The 25,273-nt window shown below is 40.5% G+C and overlaps 1 protein-coding gene across 1 annotated transcript in view; it reads right to left on the minus strand.

The window, feature by feature from the left end:
* The window catches only part of LOC135212736 (ATPase family gene 2 protein homolog B-like), a gene marked incomplete in the record, with an annotated part of 403,279 nt that overhangs the window by 234,793 nt on the left and 143,213 nt on the right, over positions 1-25,273 (minus strand). The window contains 1 exon segment of the mRNA XM_064246448.1: positions 23,642-23,758. Within this exon segment, the coding sequence (XP_064102518.1) occupies positions 23,642-23,758 (117 nt within the window).

Genomic DNA, 25,273 nt, shown 5'->3' on the forward strand with positions numbered 1-25,273 from the left:
AGAGCCACATCTGAAGGAGAAGTAACCTCTTCTGTATCCTGATCCTCTTCTTCAGACTATAACACTGGAGAAAGGGAGATATGTACATTACTACTAGCAGTAGGAGGAATAAGTTTCAAGTAGCATAAAATGTCATTCAAATGTCATTGGATGGGAGCAAAAGCCAGATCCACTACAGTTGGAGCCATAAAAGTTGAAGCTCTTGCCGAACGAGAAGATGAGACTGGCAGTTCTGCCGCCAATGGGCACTTGAAAGTTACTGACAGCTCAGGAGTTATTTGGCATTCGTGTACTGGTGAATGCTTGGGCACTACTGAATGTCTGGAAGAATGTGCAGATGGTGGAGGGCACTCAGATAAAGGAAGATCTGGTACCAATGAGCGCTTCGACACCTAGTGTTTGCACTTAGAGACGGAGAAAGACTGTTCAGGATCACACGCTAGACATTGCGGGTGACCACTCTTGCAAAAAACTCTCTGGACTATCCCAGGAGCTACATGAAGGTCTCAACTCCCTGACCTTCTTACAAAGCACCTGAGGGGTGCTAGACACATTCACTGCAGACCTTTCCAATGGTCTGGATTCATCACTAAAGCCCTATCAGCACCTACCTCCAGGACTCGAAGCCTCTGAACTGGAGAAAAGACAAGATGCCTTTCCACTGGCTGTCTGTTGCTACCCGAGATTCAACTACAAATACAATTGAGGGGCCAACTACCCGTGGGCAGACCCCACCAACCTCCCTTGGGCCTCTGGAATAACTTCCCCCAGGTGTGGGGAATTATGTCAAGAACCTTCGCCTAGAATTGGTGGGACGGACACCCAGCTCCTTCACTAACACTTCACTATGAGCACTTTTCCATGATCAATAAGAGCAAGCATTGACTCCCCCTAACTAAGCCATAGAGTTTGCCAAAACTCAAACTTACGATTGAACTCAGCTTCGAGACTGGCGATGACACTGGGGTCGGAAGCTGGGGTGCTCGGTACAAGATATGGCGGGATAGTTGAAGAATGGGATTCAAAGTCATAACAGAAATAACAGGAACATCAGTGGAAGATTTCAAAGATTCCCGGCTAGCTAATGACTTGTCATTCCTACCAGTCGCTCTCCTTTTCCTATCTCTTTCCAGTTTGGAAAGATGAGAAGTCAAAATTTTTCATTGTCTGGGGTTCCAGTCAACATATTCAGCACACATTATATTTAAAAAGCATACTTGACCTCTGCATATTCGGCCAAAGTCTTTCTCATATTGCAGTCTTGGCTGCAATAATAAGTACTAGTCTACTAGTCACACTTATGTTAGACAGTGTCAACAAGTCAACTAAATAGATCACCAAAGTGAAAAAACAAGTCCAAAATCTGAGTAAAGGTCTTTAATTGAGTAAAGGTCTTTAATAAAAAAAACTTATTAAATAAATGCCAAAAGGCTACTAAAAGAATCCAAATAATTCGCCGATATCTTCAAGATAATAACCAGTACAGCCAACAAATTCCCAAAATTTAGTTGCTGCAAAGGACTGAAAAAGTTATTCTGCTATTTCATTGCTGTTTGGCAAGAAAGTTGGTACTTACAATGAAGGTGGAGTGTCTTTCAGTAATGAAAACATGGTATTGTACCACTTCATGTGGGTTAGATCAGGGAGGAACTTTGGAAACAAAGCTGGTCAGGCAGGGAACAGACAAAGTCTTTGGTTATTCGTTTTAAATTCGGGGCGAACAAAGAATATTGAACACCTTACGAATTACAAAATGTATATTAGAAGACAAAACTCAAATTGTCTGAAGAAAATTATTCTGGGTCATTGCAGCCAATGGGGCAGGTGCAATGGAACAGAACACTACAGACTTATGTTATACATGGGGTAAACAGAAAGACAATAATGAGTCTAATGAGATATATCTCTCTCTGAAAATTTTTGCAAAGGCAAATGTGGAGCAAGAGAATTATGAACCAACCAGAGACCTAAGTTTGTGATGGCCAGGCCGAGAGATTCGAATTGCGAATTGGTAGTGACTCCTCAATAGAGGAGAAACAATACTAAGATGAACAGAGTCTCAGAGAGAAGGCAGTACTCTGGTAGTGCATTTCATGTTGGAACGCATTTGGCTTAGAACCATCGAGCACAAAAAAGATACACTCGAGCATTTGCATTTTAACCGAAATAGGTGGGAAAGAAACTCTCTTGTTCGGTGATAATGCAAATGTTGTGGTGTTGTTGACAAAAATACCACTAGTTGTCTCAAAATGAAAACTAGGAACTCTTGGGAGGCCCAAAAGGCTGTCCTGAGTTTCAGGTTTATTTAGAAAAGGTACTACTAGTCTCGGTCACATACCAGAAGAACTACTTAGCAGATATGCGCCTATTACTCTGACAGTTGCAACTGATTAATAGACCACATGTCCGAGGAGAAAACATACTAGTAATACTTGCTGTTTCCTTGTAAATTCATCAAATCATACTGTATATTATGGTCAAAAAATCAATCTTTATCTCCCAGCCCTAAATTCCCTATTACATTTGAGAGATAAAAATAACGACTGGAAGCAGACCTTCTTCGTTCTCTAATAAAGAGAAGAACAAAGGTGAAGCTGTCCCAAAGGGAGACTTCTACATTGGTAACAGAACAACTGAAGGACAACTATTCAAGCCGAAACTGGTTGTTCCAAAAAACAGTAGCACTGAAGAGTCGTTCAAACTTCTTGGTGCTATCCATTCCCAACAGATTGAAGTATGTTCAGTAAGATCCTAAGATTGAACCAAAAACATAGTCTCTTGGATTCGAACTCTCAGGAAAAGACTCATCGAGTTCCTCATTCATCCTGGTGTTATGGAGGAGTAATTTTAGTTTATATTTGACAACATCTCCAAAGGTTGTGTGAGAGAGAGAGAGAGAGAGAGAGAGATTGGTGGAAGAATGAATGGGAGTGGTTAGATGGCGGTCGGAAGCATGTCTGTTGTGGCACTCTGTAGGTAGTCAATGGAAGTCTGTTACGAGAGTTGTAAACAGTGAGGCGTCTGGTCAAGTCAGTGTTGGTTTTGGCAGCAGTTTTCCTTTGGTGTTTCGTTGTTTGGGTGTTATTTGATAGATTTTGGGGTTGTGAAGTTGTTGTGCGTGTGTCCTGCTGGTTGTGGTGAGGTTAAGAAGGTTGGTGGTGCATTTTCGGTGTCTGTTAGTGGTGGTTGGGGCAGGGTTGGTTTTGGGGGTCGGGTTGTTGTACTGCTGTAAGTCGTGTGGTTATCGTGTTTTTCAGGCGGTTGGTGTTCATCTGCATTTAGTTGTTGGGTTATTGAGTTTTTGTGGGGTTGTGGGTCTCGGGTGGTTGATTTGTGTTTGGTTGTCGGCGGTGGTTGTGTGTTGGCTAGCCTATAGCCTATATCCAGTGGACGACAGCACAGCCTAGTCCTAGGTATCAGAAGCCAGCGGAGAGTACCTGGTTTGTGGTTTTTTTGTTCTGTATGTAGGTATTGGGGCAATTGTCCTGCTGTGTTTTTAGTGTTAAGTGGAAAGTGTGATTGAGGGTGGGTTTGATAGCCAGACAGGTTAAGTTTATGTGGGGAGGTTACTTGTTGTTTGTGATCCCGCCACATTATTTTTTGGCGCCCGAACAGGGACTGTTGGTGTGGCAGCTGCAGGACAATTGGTCTAGGCTAGTGTGTATGAGTGGTGAGAAAGTTTGAGATGGAAGGATTGAGTGAGGTGGAGAGGCTGAAGGAGGAGTTGAGGTTGGAGAGGGAAGTAAGAGGACAATTAGAAGTGGATAATGAGAGGTTAAGGGTAGAGTGTGAGGAGCTGAAGAGCGAGTTAGAGGAAATGAGAGGAATGCTAAGGAGTGCAAAAGTGGAAATGAAAGAAGAAGTGAAAGGAGCAGAAGAGAGAATGGTTGAGAAAATGGATGAAAAATTCTTAGGGATGATGAACTGCAGTGCATGGAGAGATGAAGGGGGTTCATGGGAGAGGGAGCTGTAGGGGGTAGGCCTACTAGGTCTTGTGATAGGCCAGAAGTGGTAAAGACAGTGGAAGAGCGAGGGGATGAAACTACGAGTGGACGAAGGTGACTTGTTTGTGGTAGGTAAAGGGAAGAAGGGAAAGAAGACAGGATAAGGATAAACCTGAGGACAAGAACAAGAAGGGGGCTGAGGAAAGAAGACGATTAAGGGAAAGAAGGTTAGGAAGGATGACGGACAGGATGAGACTAGGACTGAATACATTGGGGAAAGGGCTGAGAGTGATTTGGATAGCGGTGAGTGGAAACAGGTGGGTCGAAAGAAGGGTAAGAAGAGCGTAATGAGGAGCATGGATGTTAGTATGGAAGTTGATTCCCTATATTCGGACGAGGTTAAGAGGGATCAGAATGGTAGTAGCGAAAGTGAGAGTGAGCGGGAAGTACGAAAGGCTGTATATATGAGAGAGATACCTAGATGTGCACAATACGAGGAATATGGTAGTAGGGACATAGGGGATTTTTTTAAGGAATATGAGAGGTATTGTGAGGTCAAAGTATGGGGATAATAAGAGAGTCTGGGCAAGAGAGTTGGGTGGCTTTTTGACGGGATTTTTGTTGAATATGTATGGGTAATGATGAGTGTAGGGAATGTGCCGTATGAGAGTGTGAAAGCCAGGATTGTGGAACAGGCGAAGAGGATAAGGAAGAATAGTGTTAGATATAGAGAAAAACCATGGTTTTGATGAGGTAAGGAAATGAATGTTGGTGAGTCGTTGTCGATGTATGTGTGCAGGTTGGAAACATTAGCCAGGAAAAAGTTTGGGGACAAAGGGATAAATGAGTGTAAAGAGTTAGTGAGGAAGGTGTTGGCGACTGTGCCTGAGAGTGTGTATGAGTTTGTAAATCTGAAACGTAAGGAGAAAATGCGATGGACGAATGAAAGGTTGTCATGGAACGACATTTGGAAATAGTAGAGGATTATGAGTTGAATAGGTGTATGAAAGAGAGTAGAAGTGTTAGTATTAGGACTGAAGTGGCTGATGTTATACCAGAGTTTAAGAGCTATAGGGAGGCAGTTTTGGAAGGGCCAAGGCAAATGGCAGAGCGAGTGGTTGATAGGAGCGTTTGAGCCAGTAACATAAGTATGGTTAGCCCTAAGAGAGATCGGAGTGCAAGCGTTGGAAGAGTGGGGTTGGTTAGTCCGTTGAACGAAAGAGGCAGTGGTTATCAGATGTTGGACAAGCTAGGGCACAGGAAGAATGAATGTGCAGATGGGCGTTAGAAGCTTGCTTCGGGTGTGGGCAAACAGGGCATTTAGTGAGCGAGTGTAAGAAGATAGGGTATTAAATGTTACAGGTCCGTGGGCCAGTAGGGCATATAGCAAGTGGATGTCGAGGTATTCGTGTGACTGAGGTTTGCGGTAATTGCGGGAAGAATGGGCATTATGCTAGGATGTGTAAGGAACAGCGGGCAAAATGTGTTGAATGTGGAATGGAAGGTCATGTGGCGAGTGTGTGTAGGCGAAAGAGGATGAGTCAGTTGGGAGTTCGGGAAACTAGGTACAAAGGGGATTCAGTTGGGTGGGTCCTCTGGTGTGCGGTCAGTAAGAGTGATGCATGTGCGTGAAGGATTGTTGCATGAAAAGGGTTTGGAGGAAGAGCTCATGAATGTATGAGTGTAAAAGTGAGGTGCAAAGGGGTGTGTTTTGGTTTGCTTTGATTGATACTGGGTGCAGTGTCAGTGTTCTTTTTAAGAATGGATGTGACAAGTTGCGGAGTGAGTGTGAAATTAGGAAATGTAAAGGGGAGGTACGAGGAATAGGAAATTTGGGTATGCCTGTGGTGGGAATGTTGCGTGAAAATGTAGAAATCGAAGGGGTAGTGATGGCGGAAGGTGACTTTTATGTGATCGAGGGAATGAGTGATAAGTATGATATGTTGTTAGGATACAGGTTCTTGAAGAAGTGTGGGATGGTGGTCCATCCGAGCAGGAATATGATTGAGTTGCATAGGAAGGGGAATGTACATGGAGAGTTGTACTTGGATGGGGATGGAGGAGTAAACAGTAAAATATGGAAGGGAGTGCCGTTGGTTGCGATAGAGAGTGTAAAAGTGCCGCGAGAAGTTGGAGAAATTGTTAGTGTGAAAGTTGCGTGACCCGATAGTCTTGGGATTGTCAAAGGTGACAAGTGTGCATATGTGGTTGAGGGTGTGGATGCGAACAAGTTGGTAAGAGCGAGTGTGGCATGTGTTACGATGGGATTTTGGATATGGAGAATCTCGGGTTTTTGTGGCCTCATGCGAGTGTTAGGAAAAGCGAGTGCGGGGTATACGTGAAGGTGATGTGGGGTTGTTGTATGCGTTGGTGGATGTGGAACGACGAAAGATATGTTTAGGGTGCGGCAGGTGATGACAGGTAGCATGAAAGAAAGTGATGAGTGGAAGTATGATGAGTTGAGAGAAAGAATTGGGGTGGATGAAAATGTTGGTGATGACGAGAGGGAGCGGTTGATGCAGATGTTGTGGGATAGGCGGGGTGCGTTGAGTCGGGGTGATGAGGATTTCAGGGGATCTAAGCTCCCAGAGTTCAAGATAGTTTTGAATGACGATACCCCCATATATCAGCGTCCCCGACACTTTTCTGCGCCTATTGCCCGAGAGATTGAGGAACAGTGTGAGGAACTTGAGAGAGTGGGAGTGATCGAGAGGAGCGAGAGTGCTTGGAATAGTCCCATAGTCCCCCAGTACGCAAGACAGATGGGAGTTTGAGGATGTGTGTGGATTACAGAAGGTGAATGAAGTGACTGTGAAGGAGCGATTCCCGATGAATGTGGTGTGATTGTGTGATAAGATGCATGGGATGAGAGTGTTCACAAAATTGGATTTGGTAAGGGGCTATTACCAGATGCCTCTTGAGGAAGGGAGCAGGCATGTTACGGCTTTTTCGAGTGGTAGCTGCCACTATCAATTCAAGAGGTTAAGTTTTGGATTGGCTAATGCGCCTGCTGCCTTCCAGAGGGCGATGAATGTAGTTTTGGCTGGTTTTATAGAAGGAAGGTACTGTGTTTATAGTTGACGTTTTGATTGCAAGTGAGACTGTTGAGGAGAATGTGGAACTGCTTGAGAAGGTGTTAGAACGGTTGGAAGAGGTTGGAGTGAAAGTGAAGCTGGAGAAGTGTACGTGGTTGGCTGGGGAAGTGGGAATTTCTTGGTCATAAGGTGAGTGCGAGTGGTGTAAGGAAGAGTGAAAAGTTTGTGGAAAAAGTAAAGGAGTTTACACGTCCCCGGACCGTGCGGGAGTTAAAGGGGTTTTTTAGGTCTGATTGAGTTTGGGAGGAAGTTTGTTAGGGATTGTTTCGGGTATAGGGAAGCCGTTGACTGAATGGAACCGGGAAGAAAAATTGTACTAAGCTGAGGTGGGATGAGCGAATGGTGGGAGCATTTGAAAGATTGAAAGAGGAGGCTGGTAGGGACGTCACCTTGGCTTTTCCGGACTACAGTGAGGATGCCAGTAAGCTTGAGTTGTATGCTGATGCTAGTAAGTTTAGTATGGGAGGATGCTTGGTGCAGATGCAAGAGGTAAATGGGGAGGGACAATTGAGAGTGATTGCGTATGTGAGTAAAGCTTTTAATAAAGCAGAGCTTAAGTATTCGGTGGTTGAGAAGGAGCTTGCGGCAATAAGGTTTTGTGTGAAAGCGTTGAAAGTGTTTTTGTATGGGGTAAAATTTGTTCAGAAGGACCAGATCATCGGCCGTTAGTTTATATGATCAAGAAGGAAAGTGTGAATGCTAGGATTGCGAGGACAATTGAGGATTTGAGTGAGTTTGATTTTAGCTTAGAATATGTGCCGTGGGGAGTAAAAATGTGATTGCTGATACGATGTCTAGGATGCATGGTAAGGACAGTGGTGTTGTGAAAAGTGACTGGGATCCGAATATGGTACCTGAGGGGTTGGTTGTAAAAGAGAGGTTTGAAGGGAATGACAGAATGTGTGAATGTTTGTTTTCAGCATTGAAAAACTTGGAAGGTAATGGTCTGGTTGAAGAGGTACCCGGTAGTGTGAATGAGTTGCGAGTGAAGTTGATGAGTGAATGTGCAAAGAAGGAAGTGGCATGTGCGGAGGAACAAGGTGGGGCAAGGAGAAGTGTTGTATGAATTGTTGTCAGCAGTAGCTGAGTTGTTTGGAATTAAAGTGTTGTTGTATTTTGGATGGGACAGACCGGTTGAATATCGAGGAAGGGTGAGTACTGGTAATGAACGTGGGGTTTTGATGATTCAGTGCGGGGAACGTGGTTGTAATTGGTTGGTACAAAAACGGACTGTGAAGGGGATCTGAGTCAGAATTGTGGAAATGGGGAGTTAGCTGAGGATGAATGTGATGAGGAGGATTGTGATGTGGATAACCAGGTGGACGTGGTAGTGAATGTGTGTATGCATGGGACTCGAGGGAAAATGGTGACGTTTGTCCAAGTAAATGTAGTGAGTATTGTAGTTTGGTTGACACAGGGGCACAAGTTTCCTTGGTGAGTGGGTCAGTGGTGAGTGAACTTGAGAGATGTGATTGGAAGTGAAAAGGCAGTCTACAAGTGTGAGAAACATGGGTTTAGGACAAGGAAGTGTTTTAGTATGGAAGAGGTACGGTTGTTAAAGGTTAGGTTGGGAGATCTTGAGGTAATGCATAACTTTATAGTTTATAGGAGAAAATGATATGCCATCTTGTTTTTTAATTTTAGGGGATAGATTTTTTGAGGATCCACGATATAGACGTAGAGTAGGAAATGGAAATTCTTAGAAAGGGGGCAGGGCGAAGTAGCTAGGATTCAAGATGGTAATGTTTGGGTTTGTAGCAAACTTTGTGGGTATGATTGATATTGCTAGGAGTGAGAATGATCTGTTGAGTGAGGAAGAGATTGAGGAAATGCAAAATAAGTGCCTGGAGATAAGTGTGTTGCGACAATGTGTTTTGGGAGGAGTACGTGTGGAAGACTGGCCATGTGAGTTGGATGTATATATTAGGGCTTGTGCCTTGTATGATAAGGCGCCCTATGAGGTAATGTTAGACTAGCGATAATCTATACGCTAAGTCGGTTGGTATTGCACTTCCATCTTTAATGGAGTGTCTGGGGTTTTGTAGATCACTTACGAAGTCGGTATTATCTTTACGACGATGTGTAAACTCATGGTTCGGTGAGGTTCCTTGTAGAAAACACAAGGTATAAAAATAGTATATTTCTTCTGAAGTTTTACATGATGAAGATCAGGTATGATCGTACAAGTCTTCTATGACGATAGCTTGATCGCTTCTGCCAATGATGATGGCTAATCCTATTCCTCTACATGATAAAGCTTAGGTAAAGAGGTACAGGTCTTCTAATGACGATAGCTAACTCTGTTCTGCCTGTCTACCATCTCTGTTACAAGTTATGAAGGAACAGACAGTAGTTTCGAACATATGAACATACTATCAGATGACATAGTTTCATACGAACACAATCGAATGAGACACCGCTACAGATCACGTAGGCCGTTTGAATAATAGGTCGGGGTAGTTTGTCTCAAGCAGGAGCTTGGACTAATGTTTATAAACAATTGAATGACTACAGGTTATCTTAGCCTACATACTTATTGTATACGTCATCTTTAGCGTCTCTAGTCTGATCACATTCCTGCAAGCAATCTGGTTGACCTCTTTAGTTTTTAGACTTTATATATATGGACTAACATTCCATATTTTTATTATGTAAACACTTACATTAGCTCGGTCAGCTACCAAAACCAACTACTGAATATTACTCAAACTTGACTGCATTTGACTTATAGGAGTGTGATACAGACACTATGTGAATATATATATATATAAGTAAATAAAAATTCATGGTGTACATGAATTGATTCAAGATAACTAAAAATATAAAACAATGATATTGGTAAATAATAGTGATCACGTGATATATAATGATACAGTTTTTTCACTTCATCTCATTAAGATACTTATGCTACAGAAAATACTAATGTACTCTGATAATTGCATAGAATGAAGATTAACATGATAAAAAAAATCATATTTTAACTGATAAAAATTTTCATATATGAATTGATAAAATTATTAATGTTTTTATGCTGATTGATTCGTTGATTTCTGATTCATTAATCAATATACTAACTCATATATACTGCAGATATTGGGAAGATAAAAGGTAACAGATTGATTATAGGCTACCTGATTTGTTTATACATTGGTATATGGATTCATATAATTATGATTAATATATGTGCACTTTAAATAGATTCCTACTGCGTACACCGCAAAGATATATTTAGATTCTGTTATTTATGATCATTTATATAAGAGATTCCTATTGCGTACACGCAAAGATATATTTCGACTCTGTTATTTATGATCAATTATATATAGGATACATGATACTTTATATATATAGGATACATGACCGAGGTTATACTACTTCACTTTTAACTAGCTTTCGAACAACTTTTCGTCCATTACACAGTTCCAGACAACCACCTATAGCCAATTGAAACGGCCTTTTTCAATGGTTAAAACAAGGGGAAAATTTGCCTGGGCGGGTCCAACGTTCTATTTTGCGCTCATACTTATTCTCTGCATCCTAAGCTACACGATTACGTTCGCGATGAATAGATCATCCCAGCACGAGTCCTTCGCCAGCAAAGTAGAGTTGAATATCCTTCGGGTCGTAATTGTCGGAAGTATGTCCCTTTTTTTTAGTCGATTTCCGACAGTAGCCGGAGCATTCCGCATTAAAACGAGATTAACGACGAGATACTGGTGTCGGGTCGAGAAGTCCATTGAAATTCCTTTCACATTGTAGGCGGTTGTTACTTGACTGTAGTCGTCCGCTGGCGACGAACGATTTTTTGAAGTTGCGATGTGAAACTCTCGTACTGCAGGATACTGTAACCAGGTTCCATTAATCAGCCTGCAAGTGAAATTATCTTGTCACAAGGGCAAAGTCAAATTCAGACGACATCCAAATACAGGGGAGGGGAGAGAGCCATTTAGACCAGACTTAACCCACATGAATTCGCTGATATTGGAATTCAAAAAGAGTCCGCTGTACAAACTTTTTATCCATGGCATTAACAATGAGTGAACCTATCCAGGTCTATGATGACTTGTAAAAATATCCATAATTATAAAAAATACATAGATATCATTACGAATCTCAAAGAAAATTCGATATTACTGGTAGTAAGTTACTAGACAAAGAAGTGGAAAACGGAGCTAATTGTAAGATTGCCAGGCAACATAAGAGTCAAGAGAAGATTAATCATGATTCTATGTGCCCTAACAAAAGTTTTCATATTCAATTTTCTCGTGCGCATCCTCTGAGGTTAACTTTTAAAACATTATTAATAGGTAGGAGATGCAACGAAAAACCCACTATGTAACTAATTTCTATATAAACTTTGGGTTTTTCAAGAAAATGTGACATTTTCCCATGAATGTTTTACTTGAATTGTAATAGGCTAATGTTGCAAGTAAATATTTCATATTCATATCGTGATACTTCCAAATGTCTATGAGGTTCAGAAAAAAAAATTAATTCATTTTGTTGTTATAGAAATTCTATTTGCTTATATTTGTTCATTAATTTTAAAATGATTACAAGGTCCTTAACTAATTGCATTACACACACGGATAAGAATATGTTATTTGGGCACGTCATTGTGACCTATGAACCACATGTGAAGTTCATGAACTAAGCATTCCTTTCTCCAGTCAATCTGCTTTTTGCAAGCAGAGACGACACACAGATGAAGCCTGTGTAAGCAGATTATTGAGGTTAAAAGGAACAAATGCTGATACGGCAATGATGACGTCGTCACTTGGCCAGAGGAATTGCTCTCAGCCAGCTAAGAGTTACGTACTTGCTGTAAGAGATCGACTTTAGTATTTTCAAATGATATTTTAGTGTTTTAATTCTCCACCCGCATGAGAAGAATGTCTGAAAAAAAAAAAAAAAAACAACAGTACCAAAATTGAACAACATATTAGTTTCATGTTGGCATTATGTTAAATAAATATTCCTTATTCAAACTATATGAAAAAGGTTTCCATACAAATTCTATATATTATTATTAGCCCCTGTATAAGATTCATATAGGATTATTTCATAGATAACATTTTCACTTCTAGACTTCCTGACTTTAAAATCTCTTTTATTTTATTTTATTTATTTTATTTATTATTAGTTTATTTTATTTATTTATTTATTTAATTTTTTTTTTTTTCATTGACTACGAATATAATCACCGGGACAGACAATATGTCAGTAGGTTTTTGGATATGTGTTTGAACTTTTAGCTTATTTGTCATTACTAAAGCGTTAAGTTAGAGTTCAAATCTTTACGCATATATTTAGATATTTTCATTAACCTATGGTTACGTTTTGCTTATTGATTTTATCGTGATTCCTTTTATTTAATTTGTCAACCCTTCCGATTCTTACGGAGTGTATTATATTGACTCCACTTGTATCCATATTTATCTTATTTTTTTATATTTATTTTATTTATATGTATATATATTTGATAAATTAATGGTTGGCTTTGAATATGTGGAAAAGTGTTCTAGCGGCGTACCGTATAAGGCTACTTGCGGCATCAATTCTATAGATACAAGATATAAATGATAAACGTATTTAAAACCGCGAGAACCGCTATAATCCAGTTTCGGATCCAACATCACGAGTTGTAACTCGTAAGACATTGACACTTCCTATTTAATTATCCGTTATTCTACCAAACCGATTGACTCTGGGTGATAAAATATATTATGTTTTCTTAATGGAAAGGAATTCACACAACGTGTTAAGGGATTATATTGATTTACACCACCCGAGTCACAGATTATTATGTGTTGAATTCCATATTTACTGATTTAGCACTCATAAATATACCTAACGCACTCAATTGCGGTGTTTGTAGTGCTATTAATTCTATATAACGTGTCAAGGAACTATTAACACTAAGAAGTGTTATTCCCTCTGTCAGACTCGTAATTCTGTTAATAATTCTACGTATAGTCTTTCAAGGATTGATTTGGCACAGGATAGGCCCCTAAACTGACAGGTGTCTTAGTGTATCCCTTGTTTTCATGACACGTGTTACAATTAGTTATGTGCTTTTTTATATCTGTAAGCATTGTAGGCCAGAAAAATAGTGATTGGGCTTTCTGTGACATACTATGGAACCCTGGATGACAGAATGCAACCAGTTTATGACGATTGGTATGAAAGAGATTATTATTACTACCTGGTCGTTAGTCATCTGCTGTGTTCTTCGGTTTTCCTCGTCACAGACCTACATATAATATTACATTTGATTACATTATTCTGATACACATACTTTAAATATACTTTTGCTTTAGGGTTTCTGCTCGAAGTGTGTATTGTTTATGCTTAGCCGCTGACCCTGTTTCCGTTTTGCGAAGTGTTTTGTTGTTTGGTGTTTATTGCTGCTGACTCTGTTTGCCGTTTCGAAGTGGTTTAGTTGTTTTGGGTTATGTCTGTTTGACTCTTGCTTTGTTCAGTTTGTAACAGTTCTGCGCTCCAACCCAGATATTCAATGCTCGCGATCTCTTGGGTTAAGGAATTTTCTTGTTTAGATACGGTTTTAACATAGGCACGGATGTTTCTATATCTTTTAGTCCAATTAATGGTTCTTTGCTGTATGGTGCGGATTGCGGGATAATGCGTCAGCTATGATAATTGCTTTCCCAAGTAGATATCTTAACTTGGCTCCAAAGACCTGAATGATCATTTGTCACCGAGTTCCTTTTGGACTGTGATTAAAGCCTTTGAAAAACTCGGTAAAGGACTCATGTTCAGTAAGGACTTTATCAGGATAGCCATAGATTATGAACTTAAAATGTACTAGTGTTAAAGATACCTAGCCCTTCCTTGCCTATTACTGCATATTTACTTTCAGAGGGCTTTAGTTTACGTGAATAAAAAGCTATAGGGAAGAACTGTTTATCATATGACTGAAGTAATACCCCTCTTACCCCTTGGTCTGAGGCGTCTGTTGCAATAAAAAAAAATTCCTTATTTAAATCAGGGATTTTTAAGTTAGGTAAGCTGCATTATTCCGCTTTTAAGATATCGAACTGCCTGTTGATGCTTTTCAGACCATAATAAATCTACGCTCTTCTTCGTAAGATCTGTTAAAGGAGCTGTCATGATTGAGAGTTACATATTTACATACGATTGTAATACCCACTACAGCGCAAAGTGCTGTATCCCCCTTTTACGTTAATAAGTACCGAAAGTATGAATAGCCGACACCTTACCATGGACTACTTTTAAGACCTTGACCAGACACATAAAACCTAGATAAACATGTTCGGTTTTTAAAAACTCACATTTAGATATTTTACTCGAGATTATTTGTCTTTGTCTCTGTAGCACTAGCTCTACTTTATGTGAATGTACTTCTAAGGTATTAGAAAAGATTACAAGATCATCCATATAGGCATGTAGGGTATCCCTAAAAATCTCCAAACACTATATTGTAATTGGGTTGCAACGTAAGCCGGAGGCATACGTAAAAATTGATAATGTCCCCTGAGTGTGCTTGAAAAAAACGGTGTATGAGGTACAATCACTTAGGTAATGTATCAGGTAAAAGCCTTTACAATCACTTAGGTAATGGTATCAGGTAAAAGCCTTTAAGTAAGTCCAAGTTGGTGAAAAAAAATTATTCTAACCTAACAGAGATAAGATGTCGTCGGTACATCGCACGGAAACTATCGGAAGTCGTTTTCCTTGTTTAAGCGACAGAATCTTACGCAGATAACGCCAAGTCCGATCTTTTATTGGCCATGACATTTGAGGGAATTATATGGTGGGCTTATTTGATTTCCTAATGGCTCCTATTACTAACATTTTTTCAACTTCGTCATTTATCTCTATTTTGAAATTTCATTGAAAGTCTACACGAAGGTACGTATATAGCTTAATGTTTGTCCTTAGACCGTATTTTGTGTTAAATTATATCCGTTTTTTTCCCAGAGATCACTCGCTAGTGGAGAAACTTCCTGGTATTCAGGTAAAAGATAAAAAAAATTTCTGCTGAATCACCTCTGCTTGAATGACTTTACGGATATTACTTTAGATAGATTATCCAGAGAGATTCATCCACGACTGGTTGGGCGTGATTAAAAATTAGCAACAATAAAAAATGCGATATTTATAAACTTCCGTATCCACGATATGTATACTTTAGGGCTTTGTTCGCGGAAATCGTTATATTTCAGAGTGTCGGGAAGGATTAAAAATTTCATTTCCCAAGCAAAGTCTTTTTACACGCACTAAGACATTCTAGGGTGCATGCTTCTCGAGATTTTTGCGTGCAAAGTACGACTGCGGTTGTGGAAGAATTCTGTTGGGTCATTTGAACAATGTTCACGATTTATGGAGACAAATGTATAGTTCCTTTATATAAGTTATTATTTGATTAACTGTCTCATTTTTGTTCAAACGGATTTTAATATGTTTGAAGGTTTATTTATGGATTTTTACCTTTGATAAACACGCCTTATTTTGCAGGATGTAAGATAATATTTTGTATACCCCTAGATGGATCTTACAATTACACTACATACAGATCAATGTTTTTTATAACTATAGAGGTATCTGTAAGCGCCCTTGCTCGCGTTATCCGGACTTCTCCATTAGGGAAGTTCGAACAACAGACAGTGAGTCCGTAAATACAGATATTACGTGTATTAAAGAAATAAAACAAGATATTCTAATTTTTACGGCGCGTACAGTTGGGCTTAATCCACCAGTACTCATAATAACTTATGTATTAAAAAAAAAAAACAAAAAAAAAACGAAACCTGCTTCTGATTACTTTATACGGTCGTGTGTTTCATAGGAAAAATCCTTTTTAATTCAAAAAGATATCGGTATATATGAACCAACATCGCTTTTCCCCACTCTGCTAGAGTCGCTTATTGTGTGGAATTTGCTTCGCTTTGAAAACTTCGGCAGTTTTTTGACTAACCTTGACCGCTTGACTAGGTGACACAGTCACCGGGTTTGCTTGTTAGATTCTGAACGGGCTACTGTTTCTATTTCTTTTTGTAATAATTAGGAATCCTTCTCTTTATTACCATCGGCAACATATTGTGTGTTTTTAGCCATTACGTTGCTGGTTACGTATAAAGCAATGAATGACTAACTATTAGGAACTGAGCGATTACTAATAAGACAAGTTATCTCTACTGTATGCAATATTAACTGTTTGTACTTCATTCTTTGCTAAAATTTGAAATAGTGAGGGATCCTGGTCAGCGCATTTAGCCTGATGAAAGTTTTTTACAGACATGTTATTCCTTGCAATCCAGCCATATTTTTAAAGTTGAGTTGAGTCATTGAGGTTCGATATTTTATATAACTAAAAAAACTCAAGGCTAAAACTGCGATCGGGACTTTGCAAAGGAGCATTTATTGTCATGAGACCCAAATAGTGTTACCTCTAATTTATATAGATTTGTACGGGTGTTCCACTTGTTTTTTGTGTGTTTTCTAATCACTACGGTGCTTAACGACCCTATCTATGCATCTGTATAAATACAGACGTCCACTGCGTAAACGCATATTCACTGTTTAATATGATTTGTTACGTAAGGGATTAATAATCTCCCAAAATGATAAAATTAACATAGTATATGATTATGATATATCAGTAGAACTTCTGGAAACAGACACTCAAAGATAAAAAACTCGCAGTAGCGAAATCTCAATGATGTAGATAATTTCTGTAAAAAAGTAAGATTAAGAATGTCTCGTAACTTCAGCCACAGGAATAACGAAATTCGACCTGCAAAGGAAACACTCAACGTTACTCCAAATGAATAAAAAATTGTACTTAGCCTGCTTTTGTGGGAAGTCACGGTGTTCCGATAACGACACACGGCCTTGGTCCTCCTTCTCTATTTAGCGGACGACCTGGTTTGGCTTCAGTTTCCCCCGTTCGCGTTGTTTCGAAGATTCGAGCCCTTGAAAGATCCGATGCTGCAGACGCGTTCGGTTTGTTTCTTGAAGTGCCGGAAACGCTCACTAACGATGTTTTCTTGAATGATTCTAATGAGAGACGAAGCTTGCGTTGTCGTAGGAAAAAGACACGTCGGATTTGTTTCTTGAAGTTATTCACTAAACAATGATACTAAGTTGCTTGAAGAATCTGTTGCTTTCGTCGTCGTTGAAGAGTTCTTATTGTTTTCTGAAGTCGCTCACTAACGATGATACTATGTTGCTTGAAGAATCTGCTGCTTCCGTCGTCGTTGATTTCTTATGATACATGATTTATTATTCTCGTTTATCTTCGTAGGACGTTGTAGAGTTCTTCTGGTCCGCTGCCACCAAATATTAGGGCTTGTGCCTTGTATTGATAAGGCGGCGATGAGGTAATGTTAGACTAGCGATAATCTATACGCTAAGTCGGTGGTATTGCACTTCCATCTTTAATGTGTCTGGGGTTTTGTGGTAGATCACTTACGAAGTCGGTATTATCTTTACGACGATGTGTTAAACTCATGGTTCGGTGAGGTTCTTGTAGAAAACACAAGGTATAAAAATAGTATATTCTTCTGAAGTTTTACATGATGAAGATCAGGTATGATCGTACAAGTCTTCTATGACGATAGCTTGATCGCTTCTGCCAATGATGATGGCTAATCCTATTCCTCTACATGATAAAGCTTAGGTAAAGAGGTACAGGTCTTCTAATGACGATAGCTAACTCTGTTCTGCCTGTCTACCATCTCTGTTACAAGTTATGAAGGAACAGACAGTAGTTCGAACATATGAACATACTATCAGAGACATAGTTTCATACGAACACACAATCGAATGAGACACGCTACAGATCACGTAGGCCGTTTGATAATAGTCGGGGTAGTTGTCTCAAGCAGGGAGCTTGGACTATGTTTATAAACAATTGAATGACTACAGGTGACGGCATGTTATCTTAGCTTACATACTTATTGTATACGTCATCTTTAGCGTCTCTAGTCTGATCACATTCCTGCAAGGCAATCTGGTTGACCTCTTTAGTTTTAGACTTTTATTTTATATATTGGACTAACATTCCATATTTTTATTATGTAAACACTTACATATATAAGAGGGTTGCTAAACGTTTTGTGGTGTGCAAAAACATAGTGTACTTTTTGCATCAGGAAGGGGTGTATGACAAGGAAGTGTAGTGCCAGTGTTTTCTGTTGAGTCAGCTGTGAGTATGTGTTTGTTGGTGCATGATCGGTTTGGGCATATGGGAAAAAATAAGTTGTGGGAATGCATGAGAGAGAGATTGTATGCTCCTGGGTTGAGTAAGATTTGTGTGGATGTGGCTGTCACGTGTGAAGACTGTCAGAGGGGAAAGTATCAGAGTGTGCATGCAAGTCCACCTGTGTTGCGATTGCAGATGAAAGAGCCGTTTGAAATGCTTGTGATTGATTGTGTTTCTTTGCCCAGGACTGCGAGAGGACACGTGGGGATGATTGTGATGGTTGATCACATGAGTAAATTTGCTTATGTGGTTTTCCCATCAAAGATAAGAGGAGTGAAACTGTTGCACGAATGGTGGGTCAAGTGATGTTGCCCATGTGTGTGTGTAAGCCGGCAAAAATGTTGAGTGACAATGGACCTGAGTTTGTGGATGGGAATTTGAAGAAATGTTGAAGGAATGGGGTATTGTGCATGTGTATTCTACTCCGTATATGCCCAGTGCGAATGTTTGGCTGACCAAAAGGACTGTTAGGACGAATGACTGAGATTTTGCGAATGATGAGTAAGAGCGACAAGGATTGGGATATGTATGTAGGACGTGCAGTTTGGGTATATAACGCCACACTGCAGAAGAGTAGGTATGTCTCCTTGTAAATATGTGTTGAATTTTGAAAGGATTGTCAGACCGCAGTTGGGTCTGTCAGAAGGTGATCGGGATTTGTGGAAGAAAGCGAGTGAAGGTTTGAGAGTTTTTTAAGATTGGGGATAAAGGTGTTTGAAAGAGGTGGTTGAGATGGGAAGAATGAATGTGAATAAAGTAAGGGAGAAATTTGAAGGGCCTTTTGAGATTTTGGAAGTGGGACCGATGGATTGAGTTATGTTTTGGGGAAATTGCGAGTAGGTGGGGACTGGATGAGGTTAGGGCACACCATAACCAGCTCCGTAAGTGGAGGGAAGTACCACACTATGTTCGGGAAGCAATGCGATGAGTGAGTGGTTTGAGGGTGAATAAGTATGAGCCGACTGTTGGTGAACAAATTGGTCTGGGAGATCGACAGTTGGTGTTGGTTGAGTATGGAAGAAAACAGAAGGCGTGTGGAGAGAGGAAGTGGAAGGGAAAAGCGTGAACGGCATGGTAAAGGGGTTGGTGGTAGGGTGCAAACAGTTTGATAAAGCGTGTGCTACGGATGACTTTGGGGAATGATGATACTTGTAGTGTATGTGGGTTTGAGTTGACAGGGACAAGTAAGACTTCAGTGAGAAGGAAAACTGATAGTGAGGAGGTGTTTGATAGGATGGATAAGTCTTTGCAGGAGTTTGACAGAAGTATGGATGAACTGAGTGGTTTGGTGGCCGAAATAGGGAGATGTTGGAACCAGAGTTGGAAGACTCGGTGAAGTAGTGAATGGAATTTGGGAGGATGGTAGTGAGGGAGATAATGGGAGTTTGAAAGAAAGTGGTTTGGAAGAAGTGAATGGCGATGTAACTGAAAGAGTGTATGATGGTCCTCAAACAAGATCCAGGGGACCTGCATCTGAGCATCCTTGGGTGTTGCGAAAGGCAATTTAGTGTGGATGTTGTGAGTGTAAGAGATGTTGTCAAATGTAATGGGGGAGGTAATATGGAGGAGTAATTTTAGTTTATATTTGACAACATCTCCAAAGGTTGTGTAGAGAGAGAGAGAGAGAGAGAGATTGGTGGAAGAATGAATGGGAGTGGTTAGATGGCGGTCGGAAGCATGTCTGTTGTGGCACTCTGTAGGTAGTCAATGGAAGTCTGTTACGAGAGTTGTAAACAGTGAGGCGTCTGGTCAAGTCAGTGTTGGTTTTGGCAGCAGTTTTCCTTTGGTGTTTCGTTGTTTGGGTGTTATTTGATAGATTTTGGGTTTTGGGGTTGTAAGTTGTTGTGCGTGTGTCTGTCTGGTTGTGGTTAGGTTAAGAAGGTTGGTGGTGCATTTTCGGTGTCTGTTAGTGGTGGTTGGGGCAGGGTTGGTTTTGGCGGGTTGTTGTACTGCTGTAAGTCGTGTGGTTGTCGTGTTTTTTCAGGCGGTTGGTGTTCATCTGCATTTAGTTGTTGGGTTATTGAGTTTTTGTGGGGTTGTGGGTCTCGGGTGGTTGATTTGTGTTTGGTTGTCGGCGGTGGTTGTGTGTTGGCTAGCCTATAGCCTATATCCAGTGGACGACAGCACAGCCTAGTCCTAGGTATTCAGAAGCCGGGGTTGATTCCTTGTTTGTGTTTTTTGTCTGTATGTAGGTATTGGGGCAATTGTCCTGCTGTGTTTTTAGTGTTAAGTGGAAAGTGTGATTGAGGGTGGGTTTGATAGCCAGACAGGTTAAGTTTATGTGGGGAGGTTACTTGTTGTTTGTGATCCCGCCACAGTGTAACCCACGAAGTAGAAGTAAAAAGAGAGGAGGGGGGTTGAATGTTCTTGGCCGCTCTTCTTTAAACTTGAAGCATTCATTTCCTACAGCTATTTAGTTTGCGCGAACATGAACGAGAGATGAGTGGAGTTGAATGCAGTAAAAGCTAGCAAGAACTTTCACGTTTTGCTACACATCTATCTTCTCTGTGATAGAACTTCACAGAGAGAACTAAACAGAGAACCTCCTCCTATCTCCTTCAGATGCCTTGTCCTGAGGGACAGTGGTATCCTGATCTTGGCACCTGAAGAATAGCCATTCCTAGTTTTCACAGGTGGGTCTGAGCCACCAACAGAGCTCGGTCTTTCCTCTTATCCTGCGCCACTGTCATGACGGAGAGAAGACTACCCATCACTGACTGTGGGTGTACGACTCTTCTTGGAGGTTGTACACTTGGAGACTCAAACAGTACCGACACAGCCCTGGTTCCAAGAACAGCGCCTTGGAAACCAGAGACAGAACAACCTGGGTTTGAACTCCTGGGGCTCCCAAGACACTATATTTTGGGGATAGAGTCCCAGTTCCCGGAAGAAGCAGGTGAGCCAGAGAGACAGTCAACTGCTTCCTCCCCAGGGAAAGGATGCAGACCCTTAGAAGTCTCGAGGGGAGACTTCTTCAGGGCAAAGAAACTACCTTCCTCTTCTTACGCTGTGGAAGCCTTTGAAGAGGGACGTGAGGAGGCATCAGATGATTAAGGCAAAGACGATGACCCATGCGAAAACTCACTGCGACACAGTAAGGAAGGGTGCTATGTCATAGCAAGGGACTGCACTGATCAAGAGCAGAGAGTTCGTTCAGTAGAACTGAGCACTCGGCTTGGCAGAGCTGGGTGGCCGAGCAGAGTTGAGTGAGCTGAGCAGATCACCTCTACATAATTATGAGTGGTAATGGTCAACAAGGCTATCACAAAAAAATGGGTTTGAATATTAATGAATATCAAACACAATAGAGACAGTCCTTGGTTATCGGCAGGATGCTGACAAGCGAAAACCACCATTAAAAATAACTCAGCAATTTATGGTGCTTATGGAGCTGAGTTTTGGTTAATGGCGCCTCTGTAAGGTATGTTACGGCTCAATAACTCTATTACAGGCAGTCCCCAGTTATCAGCGGGGGTTCCGTTCCTGGGGGTGTGGCATTAAGTGAAAACTGGCATTAACCGAAACTCGGCGATTTAGGGAGCCATAATGATGCTTATGGTGCTGATAACCAGTTATTGGCATCATGAGCACCCTTATGGTATTGATAACCAGAACTAGGCCCTCTTATGGCGCCATAAATCGCCAATTTTATGGCATTAGACAAGCGCCATAAAACCGGATCGTCGATAACAAGACTGCCTGTATCAGCACCTCATGGCACTGATAACCAAAACTCGGCCTGATATGGCACTGTAAATTGCCGGTCTAGCACCATAAAACTGGATCGCCATTAACCAAAACTGCCAATAACCAGGGACTGCCTGTACCTGGTTATCGGCAGGAGTTCCATTGTTGTCAGGGTGATGATAAGCAAAAGCCACCATTAACTGAAACTCTGTATTTATGGTGCTTATGGAGCCAAGTTTCCGTTAATGGCGTCTCTGTTGAATATGTTATGGCCCCATAACTCTATTATCAGCATCTTATGGTGCTGATAACCGAAACTTGGCCCGTTATGGCGGCATAAATTGGATCGCCAATAACCAAGCTTGCCATAACCAGGGACTGCCTGTATATTCAATATATAAAACATAAAAGAAAATATCCCACTGCGACAAAGCGAGTTTAATGACAATCACGCAAGAGCTCACGAAACATGTCTACAACACAATGGCTGAAGGCAAAGTGGAATGTTTACATCCAGGCAGGCAGGTCTTCCTGCCTACTGGACAGTAGTTACTGACGAACCACCTTGTCCAAGCGTTTTAACGGCTTTGTTCCACCTTCACCTTAAGCAATTCCTATTGTAAAGGACCGAGGGTTTGTATATCGTGTAGGAACAAATGGTAAATTCCAAGTAATTTCCATTATTTCTGCAAGTTGGCTGTTTGCTGAAGCTTGGTACCACAATAGTTAACCAGTAGTGGGTGATTAAAGTAGGGGGAGGGAGGGGCAGCCACTCTTTCTGTAAACAACATCCACATATTCCTTCAGCAACAGAGACAAATGCAAGAATACAATTATCATCTTCACATAAAGACTCACTACTTAGGTGAGGGGTATTGTCTAAAGAACATGACTAGCGTTATTCTTCCACTCAGTATTGTGAGCTTTCCAGTAAGGTAGTACTATATGAGTAGAGGAAGGATGACTCCTGCAACCACATGTATAGCTTGGATTATGGAATACCATGGCTGACAAAACCATGTGCCAGAGCAGTTTGTTGGTAGCCTTACTCTACAAAATTCAAAACTTTGGTTTCTCTTGTGTGGATAGGAATACCAGTTCACAAGGAGAAAGAGCAGTCAGGCAAAAACATTTTGAAAAGTTTTGGTGGGGTCAAAGGTAGAGTATTTTTCTGCATTTCTTGCAACAACTTTTCCATTGCTAGGGGAAGGAACCAGCCAGCAAGCTGCTCATGAGGAAACACAACAGCAAGATTTAGCACTGCAGACGGAACAATTGCTCAATCATTTGTCAGTGCGTAACACTAACTATTTAACAATACTCAGTTATATAAACACTTATGCTCATTTACATATTTATACAAAATCAGAGGAGAGCACAGCAATACACCCATCTAAAGTGGGATGCTGGCAGCTGAAGGAAAAGAGCTAGGTTACAACAGGTGAGTGGGGGATTCCCCACTCACCCACTTCCCATTAATTAACCACCTTGTTACCATACTTAACCGTTTCCACCTTTCACTGAGGAATAATCCTACGTAAAAGGGAATGGTTTTTATTTTAAAAAATAAAGTTATTATTACCTGCTCTAAACATTGAGAAGAATAATGGTTACTACTATAAGTACCAATTCATGAGTAAAAAAATATTTAATAATCCCTCACATACTTCAACTTCAAATCGTCCTGATCGCCTGATAGCTGGGTCAACATCATAAGGTCGGTTAGTAGCTGCCATCAACATGAGATTTGAACATTCTTTACATTTGTCAATAATGAGAAGTACCTGCAAATTAAATATTCCTCATTAAAATAATTAGCAAGATCCAAGTACTCATAAAAATTTCAGTTCCCTGAACAATTACTCATACAAGTTCTGTACAAAACCTGAAAATCTAAATATGAGTATAAACACAAAGACAGTTAAAATCAAACAGAAACTAATGATTACTTCAGCCCCAGAAGCAGTCTCCGGTTATCGGCAGGAGTTCCGTTCTCAGTGGGGTGCTGATAAGCGATAACCGCCATGAACCAAAACTCAGCAATTTATGGCGCTGAGTTTCAGTTCATGGCTCCTCTGCTAGGTATGCTATGGTGCCATAACTCTATTATTGGCACCTTATGACACACAATAACCAACTCTCTGTCTGTTATGGCACCATGAATCATCAATTTTATGGTGCTAGACTAGTGCCATAAAACCTCATCGCCATTAACCGACTCCGCCAATAACTAGGGACAGCCTCTATGTAATTTTTGAAAGAGAGAGAGAGAGAGAGAGAGAGAGAGAGAGAGAGAGAGAGAGAGAGAGAGAGTTCAAATCAAACTGAACCACTCCTATATGCAATTTTTGAACAACAAAAATTGTTTATCACAAACACCTTTTACAGTACTACTTATAAATAGCCCTCAATCATGATCTACACAAACCATAAATAATGAGGTCCTTGTCTGATAGAAAGTCATATGGCCAGCCAGCAGTCATGTGTATGTGTCCCAATGAGAACCCTTCAGCAAGGAACCTGTTTTCATGCACCCAAGACAATTAGCTTCAATAAGTTAGCAGGAACTTTGATTATAGCTATAGGCAGTCCAATTTGCAATAAATGAAGGGAATATTGAGCTATCAAAAACACCAGCATTTGCTAATAAAGATGAAAGATGTGTCTGAGACCTCCTGAGACTGAGACAAGCAATCAAACCCCAGGCTTTGAGGCAATGGAATACCCAAAGAATTAAAATGAAACTAGAGATTAATGGATAAGAATTTTAAAATGAAACTGGAGATCAATGGATAAGAATTACAGTACTTGTATGTACAACATGGATATTACCAAAGGTCAGTGTATATGAAAGCAAACTGATACACTTTTCTCTTTCTATTGCAAAGTACAAAAGCTGTGTACACAAAACATATAACAAGAAGTAATGAGTAGCCCTTAGCCCTGGTCTCTTTCAACAGGGCAAAATAAATCCATGACACAACTGCAACATAAACACAATGGAAGTTTATAGCTCTCTAGTGAAACAACAGATAAGAGGATACAGTTAATTTTGTAGTCAATAGTATATTTAAACAGACAACCTGATAAATCCAAAGACAACCTGTACAAAATCACAATTTTTGAAAGTAAATTGTATTTTTCCTAACTATACAAACCTGAGTTCCTTTTACATAAGGAATTACTTTTAGCATAGGCTGGAATTACGGCCATTAAATTCTTGAGCAAGGAGGTTAGGCAGTAACTACCGTCTGGTAGACGGGTAGGCCCGCCTGCCCGGATGTAAACACTCCAATTTG

Source organism: Macrobrachium nipponense, chromosome 41 (assembly GCF_015104395.2).
Source record: "Macrobrachium nipponense isolate FS-2020 chromosome 41, ASM1510439v2, whole genome shotgun sequence".
NCBI classification, from domain to species: Eukaryota; Metazoa; Arthropoda; class Malacostraca; order Decapoda; family Palaemonidae; genus Macrobrachium; species Macrobrachium nipponense.